The following is a 21,645-nucleotide window of genomic DNA, read 5'->3' as shown; positions in this document are numbered from 1 at the left end:
TATTATGAATAATAAAAAAAAGACTGTCAACCTGTGCTACATTAAAGAACAGAGACATGAAAATAAATACAATACAATGCATGATCCTTGCTCAAATCTAGAATACCAAAAAAAAAAAAAATGTTAAAGGACATTACTGGGACAATTGCAGAAACTTAAATATGGACTGCATATTAGAAAGTAGTATTATGTCAATATTAAATGTCCTGAGTGCGATAATTGCACTGTGGTTACAGAGGAAAATATCCTCATTTTTAAAAGATACATGCTGAGAGTTTGGGGGCCTAGGTGTCTAGATATCTGCAACTAACTATCAAATGGTTCAGCTAAACAACACACATATGCACAAAGGGAGGAAAAGAGGGAGGAGGGAAAGGAAGAAAATGTGACAAAATGTTAAAATTGTTGAATTATGTAAATGGTATATAGATATCCATTGTACATTTCTTGCAAATTTTCTATAGGTTTTCTATTTTTCAAAATACAATATGGTTGGGGGAGAAAGGGAGCTTTTTATATGGTCACTGCAAGAAGACAGCATAGTTAGAGATACTTAGATAACCTGAGAACCAGTAAGTATTCTTTAGTTGGGTGAATCCTTGCCAAGAGTTCAAGCTCCAGCAGAAAGCCTCCGGAAGATACTGGAGACAGCCAAAGTTAGCAACAACAAAATTAACTAGTTAATACAGGACACCCAGTTAAATCTGAACTTCAGATAAACGAGCAATTTCTTTTTTAGTATAAGTATGTCCCAAGCATTTTATCTGGCAGCCCCACTCAGAGAAGCACTGTGGTCTGTTCCATGCCCAGGGGATAAAGTACAACAGTTCAAGAATACTAGAACCATTCAAGATTAGAGCCATTGGTAATTTTTATTTACTATTTTTATTTAATCAAAGTCTACTCCATTTTCTGTAATGAAGACTACTCTTCAACCTATATTTTCTCCTTACATATGGTTGGTACAGCCCTAATTTAGGCTTCATTTTCTCTCTCTGCATTGCGAAGCTTTCCCCCACTTCCACCACCTTTGACTTCTAAATACTACTTTCCCATCCTCTTCACTACCTTTCTCCCTTCTCAATTTCTACCTGTTTGGCTCAGGAGAGAATAGTTTCAAAGCAATAGATGATACTTAGCTGAGACTGCTTCTGGAAATTTGAGTCACTGTGTTAACCCCACCCAATGTCATTAGTTAAATGCCTTGACCTAGGCTGGTTGGGGATCCTCCCCTCCCAATGGAACCCCTGGATGTCTTGACATAGCATTTTTGGTACATTTGGCATCCATCAGGCCAGAGCAGCTCAGAGAAAAGTTTTATATATTACACTCTCTGAAATTCTCTTTTATCAGAAATGCAAATCAAAACTGCAATGAGGTCACCTCACACTGGTCAGAATGGCCACCATCAAAAAATCTACAAACAACAAATGCTGGAGAGGGTGTGGAGAAAAGGGAACCCTCTTGCACTATTGGTGGGAATGTAAATTCGTACAGCCACTATGGAGAACAGTATGGAGGTTCCTTAAAAAACTACAAATAGAACTACCATATGACCCAGCAATCCCAATACTGGGCATATACCCTGAGAAAACCATAATTCAAAGAGTCATGTACCACAATGTTCATTGCAGCTCTATTTACAATAGCCAGGACATGGAAGCAACCTAAGTGGCCACTGACAGATGAATGGATAAAGAAGATGTGGCACATATATACAATGGAATATTACTCAGCCATAAAACGAAATGAAATTGAGTTATTTGTAGTGAGGTGGATGGACCTAGAGTCTGTCATACAGAGTGAAGTAAGTCAGAAAGAGAAAAACAAATACCGTATGCTAACACATACACATGGAATCTAAAAAAAATGGTTCTGATAAACCTATAGGCAGGACAGGAATAAAGATGCAGACATAAAGAATGGACTTGAGGACACAGGGACAGGGAAGGGTAAACTGAGACAAAGTGAGAGAGTAGCACTGACATATATACACTACTAAATGTAAAACAGATAGTGGGAAGCTAGTGCATTGCACAGGGAGATCAGCTCGGTGCTTTTTGACCACCTAGAGGGCTGGGATAGGGAGGGTGGGAGGGAGGCGCAAGAGGGAGGCGATATGGGAATATATGTGTATACATATAGCTGATTCACAATGAAACTAACACAACACTGTAAAGCAATTATACTCCAATAAAGATGTTTAAAAAAAATTCCCTCTTATCACTGAAGCTCCTCCTTTTTTGGTCTTATCAGCTTCTCTTATTTTTCTTAATGTCTAAATGCTGGACAGCCTCAGTGTTTAATTCTGGGCATTATCTCTTCTCTCCCTTGGGTCCAGTGCTTCCCGAAGTTCAATCATATGTATATCGTCTTCATGATTTTTGACATCTCTCAATAATTATTACTAGTTTTCTTTAAATGGATATGGGGTTTTTTTGCAGTACGCGGGCCTCTCACTGTTGTGGCCTCTCCTGTTGTGGAGCACAGGCTCCGGACGCGCAGGCTCAGCGGCCATGGCTCACAGGCCCAGCCGCTCCGCGGCATGTGGGATCTTCCTGGACCGGGGCACGAACCCGTGTCCCCTGCATCGGCAGGTGGTCTCTCAACCACTGCGCCACCAGGGAAGCCCGGATATGTTTTAATTTATATCTTTTTAATTAATTTTTATTGGAGTACAGTTGCTTTACAATGTTGTGTTAGCTTCTACTGCACAGCAAAATGAATCAGCCATACGTATACATATATCCCCTCCATTTAGGACACTACAGTGCATTAAGTAGAGTTCTCTGTGTTATCCTAATTTATATATTTTAAAAGAAGATTTTATACCACAACTATAAAGAGGAATTTAATATCATAAATAGAAGATAAATCTAAAAATAAAACCTCAAAATATATAAAATGTAATTTTTTACTTAGATTTAAAATAATCAATAAAACAAATTATTAACATATAAACAAATTATTAAAATGCACACCCCAAAATAAATTACTCACGAGAATAACTGAGCTTTTCAGGATCAGTCAGGAATAGTGACTGGATGTTTGGCATCACGTTCCCTGTCTTGGGCTTACAGTTAGAAACTGAATATCAGGAGGGAAGGTAATTTGCTGAAGATCAAAACAAAGTAGAGGCAGAGCTGGATCTATAGCCTGAGACTAATGAACCGCAGTTGCAGAGAGTGGTCTCAAAAATAGAATTCAGAAAGGAACACCAGCTCCTGACGGTGTGAGGGCTCAGTCAGGGGACAGGAGCTTGGTGCATGGTAGAGTAAAAAGAATATAAACACTGAAGTCTACAAGGCTGTGGTCACGTTGTGAATAGGCCGGTAAAGCCATGTTACCATAAGCCTATGACGACTCTTTGAACCTCGGTTTTCTGACTAACTCACAAATTGTAGAACTGCGAGAAGACAATCAGACACAAGTACTGAGTGCTCAGCCCAGTGGTTACACAATCAGTAGAAGTTTCCTTCCTTCCTCTCCCATCTTTGTATCACCAACACTGCCACAGACCTACCCACCACTAGCTATTATCTCCTTTTGAAGGAGATATGGATTTTTTTTCTTCTGAATAATCCAGTCCTGATTTCTCTCCATCACTGCCCTGTGTCCAGTGCTGGGAGAAAGGACTTCATCTGTGCTGGGCTGCTTGGCAAGCAGAGAGGCAGCAGCTTCCTAGTGTCTTTTGGGGGTTGGGTCTGTAAAGATGAAGATGGCCTAGAGATGACTTCTAAAAGCCTCAGGTAACCCTCAGCTTTCAGTTGCAATGGAAGGGCTGCAGGTTTTAGGGGGTAGCACATGAGCCCAGGAATATTCTCAGGTTCCTGATCCAGTGGATACTCAAAGGCCTCTTGGGAAGTTCGACCCCAGGAAAGCCGTGGGGGGCAGGGCTGTGGGGAACCTAAAAAAGTCTAGAGTGCAGCATTTGATAATTGTGAAGATGAGAAGCAGGCAACGGGACCTAAGAAATAGCTGGGAGTTGGGTATTCAGTTTCCATGGGAAAAGGGGCAGCTGAAACTTGGAAGTAGGGAGAGGAAGAAAGATGGGGCTGCTAGTCTCCGTGGCAACAGGGAGGGGAGCAGAACTTTCCATCACTCAGAGAGTAAGATTAGTTGAGGGAAAAGTTTGAAACATGTGGCCCATCCCCAGACTGGAACATGGGGGAAGTAGACTACCGAAGAGAAACATGGGATGATTTCAGGAGTGTGAAAATAACAGCAGGACACAGTCAAGCAGAGAACTGAAATTGGCACTTTCAGGTATACTTGAGATTCCTTGTGTTCTTGAAAAGAATCCAGATGTTTCTGGATTCTTTATTTATTTTTTTTTTTTTTTTTGCGGTACGCAGGCCTCGCACTGTTGTGGCCTCTCCCGTTGCGGAGCACAGGCTCCGGACGCGCAGGCTCAGCGGCCATGGCTCACGGGCCCAGCCGCTCCGCGGCATGTGGGATCTTCCCGGATCGGGGCACGAACCCGTGTTCCCTGCATCGTCAGGTGGTCTCTCAACCACTGCGCCACCAGGGAAGCCCCTCTGGATTCTTTTTGATGCCAAGGAAGACAGACAGCAAAGTAGCCAGGAGATTGCCAACTGGGGGGAAGTAGTGGACCACCCACAATGAAAATCTCCTGGGAGTTGCAGCTAGATCCCAAGAGGGATGCATGATGCCATCACGTGTAGTAGGATGGGTCCAAGCTGGCAACAGCGAACCACTGGAGATGGACTAAGCTGACAGAACTAACCACGAGTCCATGAGTCTCAGACCTCAGCATCAGATATCCAGCAACAAGGCAAAGAACTGAGCCTAGAAAGACCAAAGAAGCAAGAGGACCCCCTCAAAGAGCCTGTGGATGTGTATCTAGGCACACTTCTTTCCAATCATATGACTCCAGATCATCACATCTCCAGATAGCATGCAAAGGAAGTGGAGAAGGAAATCTGAACAATAGGGTGTATACCCAAGAGACCAAACCATCAAAGATATGATTTAAATTAGCAAAGACTTGAGATATGTTAACTGGCAAGTTAAATTTTTTTTCCCATAGTTCCCAGAGGGAAGTAGAGCCCCAGAGTAACATTAGCTCAAATTTAGGAGGAAAAAAAGTACATTCATCTAAGTGAGGTCTTAAATTTTCAATTTCAGGACATTTTTTACCTTTACCGTATTTTTCAACACTTTGAAAACAGGGACTGTGACTATTTCTCTCATATATCAGGCACATATCAGGAATTCAACATCTGTTGAAAAAAATGAAACGGATGAATGACCCTAAATAAATGGCTAACTCTGGAACAGCACAGTCTAGGTTTTAGTTCATAGCGTATACTAGCTCACTGATTTTCCTAAGGTTTGAAAACAAGCACTGGAAATAAAATTCCTTTACTTTACACAACTTCTTAGGTCATAAATATAAGGTCCTGAAACAATTTAAACTAAGAGACTTTGCGGCAGGCAGAAACGGGATCCTGTTAGCCCTCTGTAATTTGTTAATGATCTCTAAGGCAGACAGCCCCCATATTTCTGCTCCAAATTGTTGGAAATATGTCTGGACCATGACACAATCACTGCAAAGATTCTGAGAAAATCAGTATTCCCTCCAGTGACATCCAAAAAAGAATCAAACCAAACTTTTCAACTGGATTTTATGAACTCCATGACCAATTTAAATTCCCATTACAGTACAATATGGACAGAAAGAGGTATCTTACCTGTCAATATCTGTTGATTAGTATTGCATCTTGTTTTAGAGAGCCTCATTTATCCTCAAGATGAATCTTAAAAGTACATTTTGAATGGAAGTTAGGCTTTGGGAAACACACTGAAGAAAATGGAAATAAAAAATATTTTAAACTCTTAAAAAGATGTGTCCTCTACTGCTCCTGTAGAACTCTAGACAGTCAAGAGTGACATTTCCTAAACCGGTTGTTCCATACAGAGTTACTCGGCTGGGTGTGGTGGTGCTGCTCTTCCATATAATAAATGTAATAATGTATCATCACACTCCCTTTGGACTCCATAAAAGGCCATTGTCTGCCTGTCAGATTACTGCCTTGATTGTCATGTATTTTCAGAACCAAAGTATCTAGATAAAGCATTGTACAAAAGTTGTACCTACCTGTTTTAAATCACCTTTAGTATAGACAGTGGTTAAAAACAGACTCTGCGTCATTTGGGTTTGGATTCCAGCGGTTCCATTTACTTCACAATAAACGCTACTTCGCCCACCATCTTTAAAAGGGGGATAATGCTATTCTCCTAGTGGGACTGTTGTGAGGATTAAATAAGTAATTATTTGCAAAGCCCTCATAACAGTGCCTGGCAACAGCCGGTACTAATGTGTTCATTTTAAGACCATTATCCCCACAGAATCTCATGGCTTTAAATTTAAATACCCTTAAAGAGAAATCAAAAACTGTTGCATTTTCTCAAAGCTCCTTAATTTTATTAGTTGCTCGAGGCTTTCCAAGCATTTAGAACACTGCAGATAGCATGGAAGGTAAAGTCAATGGAAAAGAGAGAGAGAAAAAAGGAACCCAGTTGTTTGCTAGTTGCATTAAAAGTCTCCGTTTGAAAATTCGAGTATGAATGCCCTCCCTGGTCATCCTTTGCATTTACACATTTTCTGCGAAACCAGATTTTGTTTTTAATCCGTACACAATCCAAGAAAAAAGCACAGCATTTCTTTCTCTGAGCCATACTGTGATCCGGATGAACAGCGGAGGCTTAAAAGCAAGGGTCGGCCATTAAGACCTCACTGAGACGTTCAATCACTCGAATTATCAGTAAAACAGCACGAGCGCCACGAGGCCTCAGACCCACGCTGAACTTGCCCTGGAGTGGAGCATCCAGGGGCAAAGCGAGTCTCCGACCCGACCCGGGCACACGGCTACGCCTCACCGCTGGCTTCGCTTCTCTCGCAGAGAACCAGAGGCTTCCTCCGCACACCTCCCCAGTGCTTTTAAAGCCCAGGAGAGAGAGGAGCCCAGGCGAGGACAGCTCCGAGCGAGCAAGAACGGAGAGCCTACACTCCGACCCCGACGCAACTCCCGACTCCCGACTGCCGGAAAATGCGCCCGCGCGGCGGCGGCGGCGGCGGCGGCGGCGGCGGAAACGGGAGCGGCGGGGTGGTGGAGTTTCCGGCGTGCGCGGCGGAGCGCTCGGACTGGGGCACGGCCGGCTTCTAATAGCGCACAATGAGACAGCGCTGAGCGCCGGAAGTGGGGCTGGAGGAAAACACGGAGAGGGAGCCCGGCCGGGACAGGAAGAGGCGGGGGGCCGCGGCGGAGGTGGTGAGTGCTCACGGGCACCGTTTCCCCCCGTGTCCCTGTCAGACTCGCGTCCGGGGAGGGTCTTGGGTGGGTTCTCCGGTCTGCACAGTCGAGGGTGGGCCCGGCCCAGGAGATACGTTGGCTGCATCCTCCGCCGGCCTCCTCTCCCCAGTTGCGAGGTCCAGGGAACCCCCGAGCCGGTGGGGACTGAGCTGTCGGGCTCGAGTCCGCGTCTTCACTTTGTGTCAGACCCTGCGGGGGCTGGAGAAGAAGGGATCTGGGTGGAGGCACTCGGCCCCAGCCCCCTGTCCGGCCGGGGAGACCCCGGAACCCTATCGAGGAGGCAGGTCACTTCCTGCTTCCTGGTCCCCGCGGTGGCTTCTTGGCCAGAACTGCGGAGACGCCTCCTGTTTCTCCGCCTCCGACCCAAAGGGTGGAAAACGAGGCAGATCGGGGGTGGGGCGGTCCCATGGGGATCGAAGAGGGAGAATTGCTGTTCGTGACAAAACCAAACTTGTTTGGGGTGGGAGGATGAGGACTGGGGGGATTAGCTTGAGTTGTCCCTTGGTCAGAAAGCCAGCCCCACTGACCGGAGCGGAGCCTTGGTCGGGAGCCCTCCGTAGCCCAAGAGATCGAAGCCTGTCGTTCTGAATAGTCTCAAGCGGAGCCGAGGTGCCGGGGTACGTAGAAGGGACTGAAAAGTGGAGTTGAGAGATGTACTGCGTTTACAAAGTTTCGGTTACTTTGTAGTAACACTTAAAAGTAATTGCCAGCTTGTTTTTAAAAGACTGGGGAGTTCTCTAAAGTATAGGCTTGGGGTGAGGTATTTGGTTTTGGGGGGCTTTGGGGGGTTCTGAAGAAAAGAGCTTTTGTTATATCTATATAATATCTATGAAGATATTACTAACTATTATATTACTATCTATGAAGATACTATAGAATTAAGCCTCCTAACTTCTAGCATAACGCACTAATTATTGGAACGTGATGGAAATTAGGAAAAGAAGGGTTTCTTACAAGCTTTTGAGCATCTGTGCAATAAATGTGTGGTACTTTGTGAACTTAGTATGATACCTTGTTATAGTTGGTCTCCAAAATGCCTTCTTCCAGGTGAAGAGTAAGAAAATTGAAGTCAAAGATCATGGGAGATGCCACAAAACCTTATTTTGTGAGGCGTGCTAAAGAGCGAGGGACTACAGATGATGAGGATTTCAGAAGGGGTCACCCCCAGCAAGATTATTTAATAATGGATGATTATGCTAAAGGCCATAGCAGTAAAATGGAAAAAGGCCTTCCAAAAAAAAAAGGAACACCAGGGAACTATGGGAATACCCCCAGAAAAGGACCATATGCTGTTTCTAGCAATCCATATGCATTTAAGAACCCAATTTACAGTCAACCCGCTTGGATAAATGACAACCACAAAGATCAGAGTAAAAGATGGCTATCTGATGAACTTGCTGGTAATTCAGACAGTTGGAGAGAATTCAAACCTGGACCTAGAATTCCTGTTACAAACCGACCAAGAAGAGACTCTTTTCAAGAAAGTGAAGATGGGTATAGGTGGCAAGATGGAAGAGGGTGCAGAACTGTAAGACGACTATTTCATAAAGACCTGACAAGCCTCGAAACTATGTCAGAAATGGAAGCAGGAAGCCCTGGTAATGTTTCCAACTTGTCAAGTTACAACCCTGACGTCAGCAATGTCTTTTATTTTTCATTCAAATGAGTTTTATTATTTTCAGCAATGCAGTTCCAGTTTTTCATAGTTTCTGCTTATTTAATGTGATTATTTTAAGGATTGTAATCATGTTTTTTGGGCAACTTCAATATGTTGCATGTATTTCCCTTTAAAAGTTTACTTTGCCACAAGGCTTATTTTACTTTAGTAAAACTATATTTCCCATTGGTACTTTTTACAGAAGAGGGTGATGATATCCCCCTGGGGAGATATCGTAATTTCTGAGGGGTATGTATGTGTTTTCTAAATTATGTATTTTAATTTTGTACTTGAATAATGAATGTATCTGTAATATAAATGACAGAATATAAAGCTTAAAAAAAAACTTATTCTATGTAAAAACACGATGTAGACTGCATATATCTCCTGCTACAGAGGTATATGTGTCTTTTGTGTGGATCTCAATCTCTAGAGAAGGATAGTTTAAGATTTTTTTTCTCAAAAGTGAACATGGTAAACAGGTTGAAAAACATTGTTTAGAAAGTCAGAAATTCAGATAAGATAAAAGCTTGTCCTTTTAGTTTCAGTAAAACCAAAAGCCTTCTAAGCACCCTATGTGCTTGATAATAATTGCCCCAGAGTTATTATTTATACCTTTTTCTAAAAGGTGAATAGATTTTGTCCATGTAACAGAAGAACAGAAGAATCAACCAGCCTCGTAAATCTTTAAGCTAAAAAGAACTTGAAGGAATTGCAGTGCTCTGTCATGGTGTATCAAAGGTAGAATCACAATTTTATTCAATACAAAGCAGATAGCTGTGTCTCTGGAGAGGTTAAATTTATCCAGACTTGTGTATGCAGAGTGGTAGATGAGGAAGTGGAACTGAAATCAAGTACTGTGCTGCTCTGGCCATGAACTCGGCCTGGAATCTGACAGAGGGAACTGAACACGTATTCATAGTTTCTGGCGTTTCGATTCTAAAAGTTTGTGTATATTTAAGTAGTTCTTTATTACTGTGTCCAGGCGAGACATGGACATTCTAATTTAGTTACCAATTGTTGGTCTTTCAGAAAAGAAAAAGTTGATCTTAAGCAGCATTACCAAAAGAAAGATTTATAGGTCAAAAGTTTGCAACCAGATAGATACTAAAAGAGACTGTTTACAGACCAAAAACCTCTTATTCTGTATTCTATATTCTATATTCTTATTCTATATTCTGCCTAGTCTTAAAAGCAAAGCTTAAGTGATTTTGAATAGGACCTGCATTTTTACTATCTTTTTGTTGAAGTCAATCCAAAAGTCCTGTGTTTGCGATATATGAAATTATATGTGTGTGCTTTCAGTTTCCAAATGAAGGACTGTTCAGTTTCTATCCCTTGAAAAATCTTCATGAAGAAATATTAAGCTTTGGCATAACATTGCTTACTGTAGTGAGAAATTCAGTTTAAAGTATAAACTTTACACTGTACTCAGAGGATCCTAAAAAGGATCTCACTAAAGGGACTGAAATTTTTCTTAAATCAAACTTATATCTTAATAAGGAAGGAAGATATTAAGTTTGATTCCTTAAATCAAACTTAATATCTTAATATTCCTTAAATCAAACTTATATCTTAATCATCTTATTAAATGATGCAAGAAGATATAATGAAAATTATCTTAGAGTTGCTTTGTTTTTTAATGCTAACTTTCTATTTTTCAGTTCTACTTGACTGCCCCTACTTCATTCCTCATATATCCTAGATTGCCAATTTAATATATTTGGGACAATGCCATTAATAATCTTAGCTGGAAAATATCTGCTCAAATGCACTTGTCCTTTGTGAATGGAGTAATGGACCATATGCAAATGAAATATGAGAAACTTGGAGTACTGTATATAGAGAATTCATATTACTACAAAAAGCCTGGGATGAGCCAGGTAGTCTTCCTCTAAGTAATTATGAGAATTTTTTTTAGCAATACCCAGCTTTGCCTTTCTAGATTCCCTTCAATGAGATTTTAACTGTTTTTACCATGCAGGCCTATGAAACTCAGTTCAGAAGTTTGTATTGCCTTGTCAGTTCCTGCCTTTTTTTTTTTTTTAACAAACTAAGTGGTAGGGAGTTCTGGTCTATTTTAGATGTGAATGGGTTTGCTACAAGAAGGGATTTTTCTTATACTGTTAGATAGAAAGATGAATTTCAGAATTCCATCCATGCTCTAATCTCTGTTTTAAATCCGTTTATTGGATTTAGTCATGTGTCCCTGGACAAGTTACTTATTTTCTTGGACCAGCATGTTCCCTATCTGTATAATGGGGATAATATTAGCATCCATGACAGGATCACTGTAGGGATTAATCTGAGGCAGTGCACATAAAGTGCTTACATTGCATCTGTCACATGATAAAATACTCAGTATTGGTAGCTGCAGTTATTGTCATCATCAGACTATTTGTGCAGCCATCCACTTCTGTGTATAAAATAAGGAGTTAACTGTGCTCTTTGGAGGGAAATTAAAGTCACTCTTTCTAGAAAAATGATAGCAAATATAGTAAGAAGCCTTTGTGATCAAGAGAGAGGAGATGAAAAAAGGAATTTGGTTTCATATCAGTTTTTGTTTTGTGAACTAACAATGGACTTCTCTGATGATGTTGCACATAATGAGTGTTTGCCTAAGAAACTTTGCCCTGAAAACTGAAGTCAGATGCAGTTATTTAGAGTTTGTAATGATAAGCAAATTAAATGAGAATAGACACACCTCTGAGTTAAAAGAATTGCTTATCTCAAAGGTTTATGCGGACCAGGAGTACTGTCCTTAAAAGACTGTGATAATTTAATTGGGCGTAGGGGGAGTGTTAAAAAGCAATAGACCATTTTTGACTACTTACCTTTTAGTATTCTATTTGTCCCATTTTGATTGCTTTAAAAAAAAAAAAGACAACTGTATTTGTCCTAATACTTGTTTAATTTTTTTTAATTGCTGCTGTATTTGCAGAATTTCATTATATTCATCTTAGGGTAGTTTGAGTACAGTGCTTGCTGCTTTTCCTTTAGAGCTGTTGGCGATAGCTGTTTTTAAAATTAGAGGTCCTATACGTCCCTTTCCTGACATAATTTCTTTTCAGTCGACTGATTCATCATACTTGCTATACAAATAATGAGTTCCACTGAAAACTTGACATGGCAGTTGCCTCAGGCAGAGCATTTCAGTAGGTTTATATTTTCAGAGAGTATTTTTGGTAAGCCATTTAAAAACTATTCAGTCCACTTATCACAATGTTAATTGCGGAAATGAATTTCATTTTACTCTTATGTGGTACTAGTAGCTTCATTTTCAGAACTTGATAGAAATTACCAAAGCTATTAAAAACAATTTTTTGTAGATCAGTCCCACAAGCATCTTCAGTTTTACTGAAGTTGAAAAGTTATAAGTTTAAAAAAGGAATAGATTCATTTATTAGTTATAAGGACTGTAGAACTAACAGCAGGGTTTATAAACAAATGAATTAGTCTGTACTTGTAGAAAACTTTTATTTCAACTGCTAATTGTTTTTTTCCTTTGAAATATGCTCAGTGTGCAGGCCGTTCAAAGAAGCTAAAATGAAAGTAAAGATAAAATGGGTAATAGTTATCCTCGGTAAATACAGTTTTGGCTTGGACTTCTTGATATTAATGTGGGGGAGGGCCCAATAATATGAATGCTAAATTTACAATTTAGTGATGGATTTTCACTCCAGATAAGAATGTAGTTGATTTCTGAGTTCTTTGGAGATAGACTGTCCATCTTTGCTCCGTTGAGACTGTTCACTTATAAAAAATGAAAACAGATGTGGATAGTTTTCATTAGAATACCAGGTGTACTAGGAAGCGTTAGATACATGTACATTATATATTATGATATATTAATTACATTAGAATTACAGGTGTACTTCAAAGGATAATTTTTACTATTGCTTGAGTATGCTCAGCAGTATACCAGGAAGAGATGATAAAATCAAATTTTATGGTTGAAGTAGAATTCTTTTAAGTTTTCCAAAAAGGTGGTTTCTGTGGATTGGTGTGTCCAAATGTGAGGAGCTTAAGAGTATTTAAGCATTTTATCCACGGGAGAGGTATACCTTTCCTTTTGCTCTGTGTTCAGATGTCATTCAGATATCACATGATTTCATTAATAAATATGTAAGTTCTGCTTTTTACTCAGAGTGGTGTTATTCAGTATTGCCAATAATATTTTCCCACTAACTTAAGAAAACAAGAAGCAGAGGTCCAGACCTAGGAAGCCACGGAGGACTAGAAATGAGGAAAATGAACAGGATGGAGACTTGGAAGGCCCTGTGATTGATGAGTCTATGCTTTCAACTAAGGAGCTACTGGGCTTACAGCAGGCTGAGGAGCGATTGAAAAGAGACTGCATTGACAGGCTGAAAAGGGTAACAGCCTTTTGTTAGTTAAAATTTGTTAGTTAAAATCCTTGTTTTGGTTTAATCTATTAGTAATTGGGAACATGTGCTTTGATGAATTATATATCCTACTTTGGTATTTAAGCACTACAAGTCAAAAGTGATACTGTTTGATTTAATAGACTTACTTTTTTTTTAAGAATTATTTTTAAAAAATGATTATTAGCATAGTGATAAAGAGTGATAGTACTATATTAACAGTTTTTAAAGTGAATGAGAAATCATCTCCTGGCCAGTTTTTGTTTACCTGTATTTTGTCTCTGTACATCTTTCTCTCTATATGTCTCTATAAATATGTGCTTATGTGTATGTCTCTATAAATCTATTCAAATTGTAGCGACCGAGAAACTACCCTACAGCAAAGTACACCTGCAAACTCTGTGATGTTTTAATTGAATCCATTGCATTTGCTCATAAGCATATCAAAGAGAAGAGACACAAGAAAAACATTAAGGTAAGTTTACTATAACCCAAACAAATATGTTTACTTGTCAGTTATTACTTGTCATCTTTATGACTTTCCTTAAGATTATGGTATTAGTAATTTTGCTTCTTATATTGCTGAATTTATTTTGACCAAAATATTTTATACTGGTCAGATATGTTTGCTGGGCAGTCTTGTGAATTTCCTTAGGACAGTATCAGGATGAATGAAGACAATGGTAGGACCTAGATATATGTCCTTAGGTCAGTAATAATAAAGTAAATAATTTGCCATTGCTATTTCTAAAGTTCTTTCTTTACACTTTTTCCTTATTCCTGTCTTCCCTCTATTATCATTTTATGTGCATAAAGAAGTGTGTGCGTGTTTGATAAGATGAAGACTAAAACAGCTAAAGTGAGAAGGAGGGCTAAGAAGAATATTCCAGAATACTGTACAGGGTGTTGTCTCTGTGAATGGTAGAAGGTAAAAACTGTGTGAATCATTTTTAATCTCAACATTGATATTAAAAGGAGAAGCAGGAGGAAGAGTTGCTCACCACGTTACCCCCGCCTACACCCTCCCAGATAAATGCGATTGGTATTGCCATTGACAGAGTGGTACAGGAGTTTGGCTTACACAATGAGAACTTGGAACAGAGACTAGAAATTAAACGTATCATGGAAAATGTGTTCCAACACAAGTTACCAGGTATTTTCTAGATTTGTTTTTCTTTTTAGCTACCTAAAAGTACCCCATTCATTTTTCCTACCAGTAGTAATTTTTGCCTAATAGAAATTGATTTGCCATGTCCTGAAGCTCTCAATTTTATTGTATGTTTTTGTTTCTCCTGGCTTACCCTAAGGTAACAAAGACTTTTACATATGTTGTCATTAACCTGTCTTCATTGTGAGTTTCATTGTGTCTGTCCATTTACATGCCCTGTATTATTAGAGCACCATGGGACTCTTGTATATCTGTTTACCTTTCTATTTATTTATTTACTTTCTATCTCTAAGTTCAGTTTCTTTTTTTAATTGAAGTATAATTGACGTACAATATATTAGTTTCAGGTGTACAACATAGTGATACAGTATTTTCTATACATTACAAAATGATCATCACACCTTTCTACCTATTTACATTGACACAATATTTTGAGTTAAAATAAAGAAAAGTATCCTGGAGTCATTTTCAGGTTATCTGTGTCCATAAAAGGTTCTATTTAACCGCACTTAAAAGAATTGCACCATCTAAAATGAGCTTTCAAAACTAATTTGTAAGAGATTTTGTGCAGCGTTGAATTGATTTTTCCAAGTTATGTCTGTGGAGCCATGGAAAACTATTTTTTTTGAAAGCTCCACAAGTGATTCTGATCCACAGCCAGGGTTGAAATCACTATTTGAATTTATCGCCATACCACCCATAAAACTGTTCTACTGAAAGATCATTCATATAGTATATGATTCATATTAATATATATCTGTTAAAAAAAATAAAGGGCAAGATTCTGCTCATCCCCCTGTATAGGTGTCTCATCCTTTATGTTGTAGACAAGCTCCTGAGAAGTCATTTGTAATTTTGATTTTTGCCATAGATTTTCATTGTAAAATTGAATGTGCTTTGTCATGGAAAACCTGTTAAAACCCAAAGAAGTTGTTTGACTTAACAAACCTGGAAAAAAAAAAAATACAAAGTCCCCTGGCGAGAAGGGGTAATTTTTTGGCACAACAATAGTAAAACATTGGGAAAAATGCTGTAAAATAAATATAGGTGGTACACATACACACGTCTTCCTCTGAACTGTGAATCTCTTGCTGCCTAACATTTTAAGTTATATCAGTGATACTATAATTATTTTCTAAACTTTTCCTAAAGGGATTATATTATGTTAAATTAAGCTTTTTGTTCATAATACAATGAGTATTCATATTGAAAAGTAACTTTATGCTGATTTTTGTGATTATTGTTTTACTGAAACATGATCTTTATAGTAAATTATACCTATGTACGCTTTCAAAAAGGTGAAGTGTTTGTATTAACTCTTCAGTATATACATACTATCAGGTTTACAAACGTATGACAAAGTTAGGCATCCCTTTTCGACTTCCACATTTAAAAAATCATTTCAAATAGTATTTTCTGCACAAAACATGAAATAGTAAAGTAAGTTTTAACATGTTTTACAACTGATATGAAAAGAGTGGCTGTTAAACTAAACTGCAGTCAATACAGTCTTCCCTTTTAAATAAAATAAAATGAAGACAAGAGCAAAGAGTCACCCATTCTTGTCCTTTGCTTATGCCAGACTTGAACACTGTTTTTCTTTTGTGTGTAATTCTAATTGATGGTTACATTTCTGAAATAGCAGTGTCTTGTAATAACTTTTGAGAAATTTTACTTTATTTATGACTTGTATTTATTCAATTTTTTTTGTTTTAGATTGTTCTCTGAGATTATATGGGTCATCCTGTAGCAGATTGGGTTTCAAAAATTCGGATATAAACATTGACATTCAATTTCCAGCCATTGTAAGTACAAAGTGAAATGTTAGAATTTTCAGAGTGGTACAGAAATTCATTTTTTTCCCAAAAGTGAGCTATATATGGATATATTTTAGATACTTGAAGACAGTTTAAGTGTGATGTTTTTTTCCTAAAACTGCATTGTTTTTAAAAGTATAATTTTTTTCCTAAAATTGCTGTTTTTATGTTCTTCTGCATGCCTTCAATTTTAGAGCATTTCTTTTTATTCTACAGATCTTTCATACTTTCTTCAGACACTGGTCTTTTAACCATGTGAATCTGATCGGGTAATTTAGGTCTGTTAACTTGAAAGGATTAAATTATCTTGATAAGTCAACTTTCCAATGGCAGGAAAGAGTTTCAGATTTCAAATTGTGTATCTATATAAACATTTATGACCTGCAAGCTTAATTTGTTCCTGAGTTTCCTTATATACACCCACCTTGTAAAAATAATTACGCTTTTGAAGAACTACACCTAGCCTAGATTTCTGGTTTAAACATGGTTCAAAAAGATGTTGATAAGTCAGAACTTTAAAACTGGAAGGCACTTTGGTAGATTATCCATTTACTTACTGGTGGTTCCTGCAGGCCAGTTTGCAAATGGTTTATGCCCATTTACTTGTGTTGCTACTTAAAAATAAAAATGATTCCTAGTCTCCTCCCCCAGATGTTCTGTTTCACAACTTCTCATTCCTTGCCATCCCTGACTGCTATAGCTACCTGGTCAGCTGACCAATAGATTTTACTGTTCTTTTAACCTTAAATTCTGCTTAATAATTTACCAGCATAGCAGTTATTTTGATTTCATGTCATTCATTCATTTAGCAAATATTCAGTGAGTTTGAGTATATGTCAAGCACCATACTAGGTTCTAGAGGACAAAACAGATACCATTCCTCCCTCCTGGAATTCATACTAGGGAAGGAGATAAGTAATTATGTATGTATAATTAATTATAATGAGAGCTATGCAGGGAAACAAGGTTCTGTGAGAGAAAATAAAAGAGTGTAGATATAGTTGTCCTGAAGGCCCCTTTGAAGGGATTACATTTAAACTGAACTCTAAAAGATGAAAATGGGTGGGGACAGTGAAAGGGTAAAAGAGTGTTTCAGCCTGAGGGCACGTCATTTGCAAACAGTGAGTTTGGCCTATTCAAGGCACGCTAAAGGGAAAATTGTAAGGGCTGTGGTGAAGGCACCTTGAGAAAGAATAGTTTAAGATTAGGATAGAGGAGTAGTCTGGGGCCCAACGTACAGGAAGCCAAAATTTCATTTTGACCTAAGGGCATTAAGAAGCCAGACTGAGAGTTTTAAGGAGGGTCACAACTAGATCTAATGTATGATTTTAAGTGGTTTTGGTTCCTGTGTGGAGCAAAGATTAATAGAGAAAGGCAAGACTAAAGTGGAGACCCGGGTAAGCAATCTGTTGAAGTAGTCTCACAGAGTGAGAAGTAATATTGTTAACAGTTTGACAACCTCTAGCCACAACTTTGAGATTTGCTGAGAGGCTAACTACCTCGGGAATTAGTGAATCAGGAGTTAACTGCGTAGTAGGTCTCTTTTTGCCCACACTCATCCTCTTTTTGCTCATCTCTCTGTGTCTGACTGATGTGTGCACACAGCACAATGATTAATTCCTTTACTCTGGTAGCAAGGTGCTTTCTAATTTGGAAAAGAATTTGGGTAATTTCAAACGACTGTGTATTATCTCAGTGAAGCAAAAGTACTTATGGATTATTTGATATATTCACTGATTTATTTCCTAGATGTCTCAGCCAGATGTTCTCTTACTTGTCCAAGAATGTTTAAAGAACAGTGGTAAGGCCAAATTCTTTCCACATTTTGCTCTTAAATTTTTCTTTTGTCTATAATTTGAATATCTTATTTCTCAAACTTTGAAAATAAGAAGTCATGTTTTTTGATTTACTTATATGGGTAATATCCAAACAGAAAACTAAAGCAAATGCCCACGAATTATTAGCAAGTTAATTAGAGTCTTGTTAGTTGTCCTACTATGCAGAATAATTATTTTGTAAGTAAAGCTTTTAGCTTGGTGATAATGTCATAATTTAGAAAGATTATATTAGCCCTAGGCTGAGAGTAAAAGGAATCAAAATATGTAAAATTTACTCTTGAGGGTAAAAAACTAAAGGATAATCTTTTTAATTCTATGGTTTAAATTAATACTTTACAAATAATAAATAGTGTGGCCCAGCCCAGATGAATGAATCAACAAATCATTGTTCCCAATTAGGTTTATCAGTTGTCCAGAGTAATGTCCAACTGGGGCTTGACGGCTTATGTGCTTTCCATAGGCCTCATTCAATTGTTTCATCCCTTGAATTAGTCTTTCCCATCCTTTTTGTTTTGATTGAATGAAATATTTAAACATTTCTTCTTACTTCAGTCAGTATGTATTTTGACCCCATGTATTTTAGTAGCTTTTGCAGCAATTTTTTTTTAATGTCCTGTTCATATTTCTAATTATGTTACCCACGTAACATTTAAATGTTCTAATTCAATAATGTAGTCATTTCTAATCAGACATTAGTTTTTCAAAATAAGGATTTTAAATTAATGTGATTACTTGATTCTTGAATATAATACTTTTTTCCTTTTCAAGTCACTTTTATTTAATGATCATCTCTTGAGAACCTTATTTTGTAATGGTCTTTCAAAAGGTCAAACAGATAATTCACAACTGGTACTTGTACTTTATCTAGTTGTGCTTTTAAACAAAGGCTTAGTTAACTAACCTATCTGATATTCTTTTCTTTTTCCAGACTCTTTTATTGATGTTGACGCAGATTTCCACGCTAGGGTGCCAGTGGTGGTGTGCAGAGAAAAGCACAGGTCTCTGCTTCTTTAAGCTGTTTATTAAGTACCAACTTGCCAAAAGCACTTGTACTTTACTCCATCTTAATATCCAGTTTCTAGAATTGTTAGCTCCTATGTGGTTAATTTCACAAGCTTCCTGTTAGCATTCTCCCTGTACTGTTGGTGTTTAACACAAGAGGAAAAAGTGGTTTATTTTTAAAAGAGTAAAATTACTGAAAAAGAAAAAATATAGGAAGGAAGCATTTTGACCCATTTCAGTAAAAAACACCTCTGTCAAATAGTTACTTGCTCTAATCACCTTTATTTGCCATCCTTTTTAGAAGCATTTTAAACAGTGCTGAGTAACAGTTCACCCGGCTCTCTCTCCATCTGGAAGCATTACCATTACCACTGTAAATGGGTAGTTTGTAGGCTGTAATGATTTGCCATTAGGCAGATTCCTCCAACTAGGGAAAACACTTCATACTCCCATTCGAAAGATTTTACAGTATTCTCCTTACTTGCATTTTCCCCCCAAAATAATTTTAATATATGAAAACATGAAGTTTTAGTTCTTGAAAAATAAAGTTTACTCAGAAGAGAGCTGCCCTATCTTTTTTAATACAATATTGAGATGACCCATAAAGGTTTAGTGAGTTAGAAGTATTTATTATCAGTGTAAATTAGTTGGTGGTGGTGTAAAAGACACCTGATACCTGTATAATACTTTCTCTTTTTCCTTCCCATTCTCACCCTCTACTCCCACCAGTGGTCTTCTTTGTAAAGTGAGTGCAGGAAATGAAAATGCTTGTCTGACAACAAATCATTTAACTGCCCTTGGAAAACTAGAATCAAAGCTGGTTCCTTTGGTGATTGCATTTAGGTACTGGGCAAAGGTAGGTTTGAGTTCTTTAAATGAATGCACATTCTGTGTGTGCATAAGCAGTATGCTTTGATTTTTACATGGTTCATTTAATCTTAAATGTTTGGATGCATATTTATAGACATCAAGGGAGTTGGCATCTGAGTATTAGAACAGAAATTTTAATGTGTACAGAAAGGAAAACTCAGTTTCTGTTTCACTATGACATATTGCTCAAAAGATCAAAATGCTTTATGATGCTTATTAAAAATTAGATTTGTGGGGGCTTCCCTGGTGGCACAGTGGTTGAGAGTCTGCCTGCAGATGCAGGGGACACGGCTTTGTGCCCCGGTCTGGGAAGGTCCCACATGCCATGGAGCGGCTGGGCCCGTGAGCCAGGGCTGCTGAGCCTGCGCGTCCGGAGCCAGTGCTCCACAACGGGAGAGGCCACAACAGTGAGAGGCCCGCGTACCGCAAAAAAAAAAAAAAAAAAAAAAAATTAGATTTGTAAGTCAAATCCCAGAGTTATGGCCCAAGTGTTTACATTTTTTTTCTTTTCTTTGTATTTCTGATCCCTCACCAAACAAAAGTAAAATTTTGATGCTTTAAAAAAGACCTCGAAAGCTATTTCCATATATTTGTTAGTGGAAGCAACCAGCTGGCATTTCAGTGATGTGTCGTAAATCTAACATTACTCTCATCAGCTGGAGGCAAATTCAAAAACACATAGTTTGAATAACAGCAGAAGAGAATTCTGTCAGTCCCTCTCCCATTTCCCCCTTTCTAGTGGTAGAATGGCACAGCTATTACCCTCAGAAAAATGCAACTCTCCCAGAATCATATTTTTTTGTACAAGTCTATCTCACACCATAATTCTTTCCATGTTAATTGTGTAGCAGAGATTTTTATGGATTTCTCAGCTGACATCCTTGGAAGCAAGTTCACTTTATTTCATGAATTTATAAGGTTGTCTGTGCTTGATCAGCTTCACTAGCTAAACCCCCCATCCCTTAGTATCAGTTTGGGGCTGGATCTTGTTCACGTTGTCCTGCTCAATTAAGAGAGACAAAATCACACTGCTTAAAGATTCTTGATGTAGGTTGTCAGGAAAACCTGATAAAAACATGTGTGTGGATTAAGGCGAATTATGGCCATCAGTGAAAAGTCAGTTTAGAGTGCAGGACTCCCACAAGTGGGTTAAGAAGTCATTTTCTGCAGATCAAGAAAATATACTCATCACAATATTCCTACCTTTGTACCATATGAATCAAATACACTGTAAATAAACCAGGTCTTTGCTGAGGAAAAGACAATGTCTAAAAGCATTTATAAATGAAGCTGCAGCTTCATAAGATGAATCTCATCAATAGTATGTGACCCACCAACTGTTTACTTTTTAACTAGTTTCCAGAAGTGATTCTCAGGCACAGGAAAGTTTGAAATGAAGCTTCTCATACCATTTCCAATAATATACCCAGAGACTCCCAAAAAATGAAAGCCACTATCTGATATTGCTTTACATTTCTACGGTGTTTTAAATATGGTATCCTATTGAAATGCTCAAATAATCATGAGAGCATCTAACATTTCCCCAAAATGTAAGGTCTTATCATGATTAT

General features: G+C 38.2%; 1 protein-coding gene across 5 annotated transcripts in view; it reads left to right on the top strand.

Annotated features, from left to right (window-relative positions):
• Positions 1-6,573: 6,573 nt before the first annotated feature.
• Positions 6,574-21,645, top strand: part of TUT7 (terminal uridylyl transferase 7) — a 67,786-nt gene continuing 52,714 nt past the window's right edge. For 4 of the 5 annotated variants that reach the window (XM_082655870.1, XM_082655867.1, XM_082655869.1 and 1 more), the window contains exons 1-9: positions 7,327-7,954; positions 8,385-8,935; positions 13,189-13,370; positions 13,738-13,854; positions 14,355-14,532; positions 16,264-16,352; positions 18,114-18,165; positions 19,131-19,200; positions 19,934-20,060. In XM_082655870.1, the coding sequence (XP_082511996.1) occupies positions 8,416-8,935; positions 13,189-13,370; positions 13,738-13,854; positions 14,355-14,532; positions 16,264-16,352; positions 18,114-18,165; positions 19,131-19,200; positions 19,934-20,060 (1,335 nt within the window). In that variant the 5' untranslated portion in view covers positions 7,327-7,954; positions 8,385-8,415. Of the gene's footprint in view, positions 7,296-7,326; positions 7,955-8,384; positions 8,936-13,188; positions 13,371-13,737; positions 13,855-14,354; positions 14,533-16,263; positions 16,353-18,113; positions 18,166-19,130; positions 19,201-19,933; positions 20,061-21,645 lie in introns of those variants that run through there. The other variant, XM_082655868.1, reaches the window with a different exon arrangement.

The sequence above is a fragment of the Grampus griseus genome (genome assembly GCF_964374135.1).
Source record: "Grampus griseus genome assembly, chromosome: 6".
Taxonomy (NCBI): Eukaryota; Metazoa; Chordata; class Mammalia; order Artiodactyla; family Delphinidae; genus Grampus; species Grampus griseus.
This window is presented reverse-complemented; position numbering and strand designations above follow the sequence as displayed.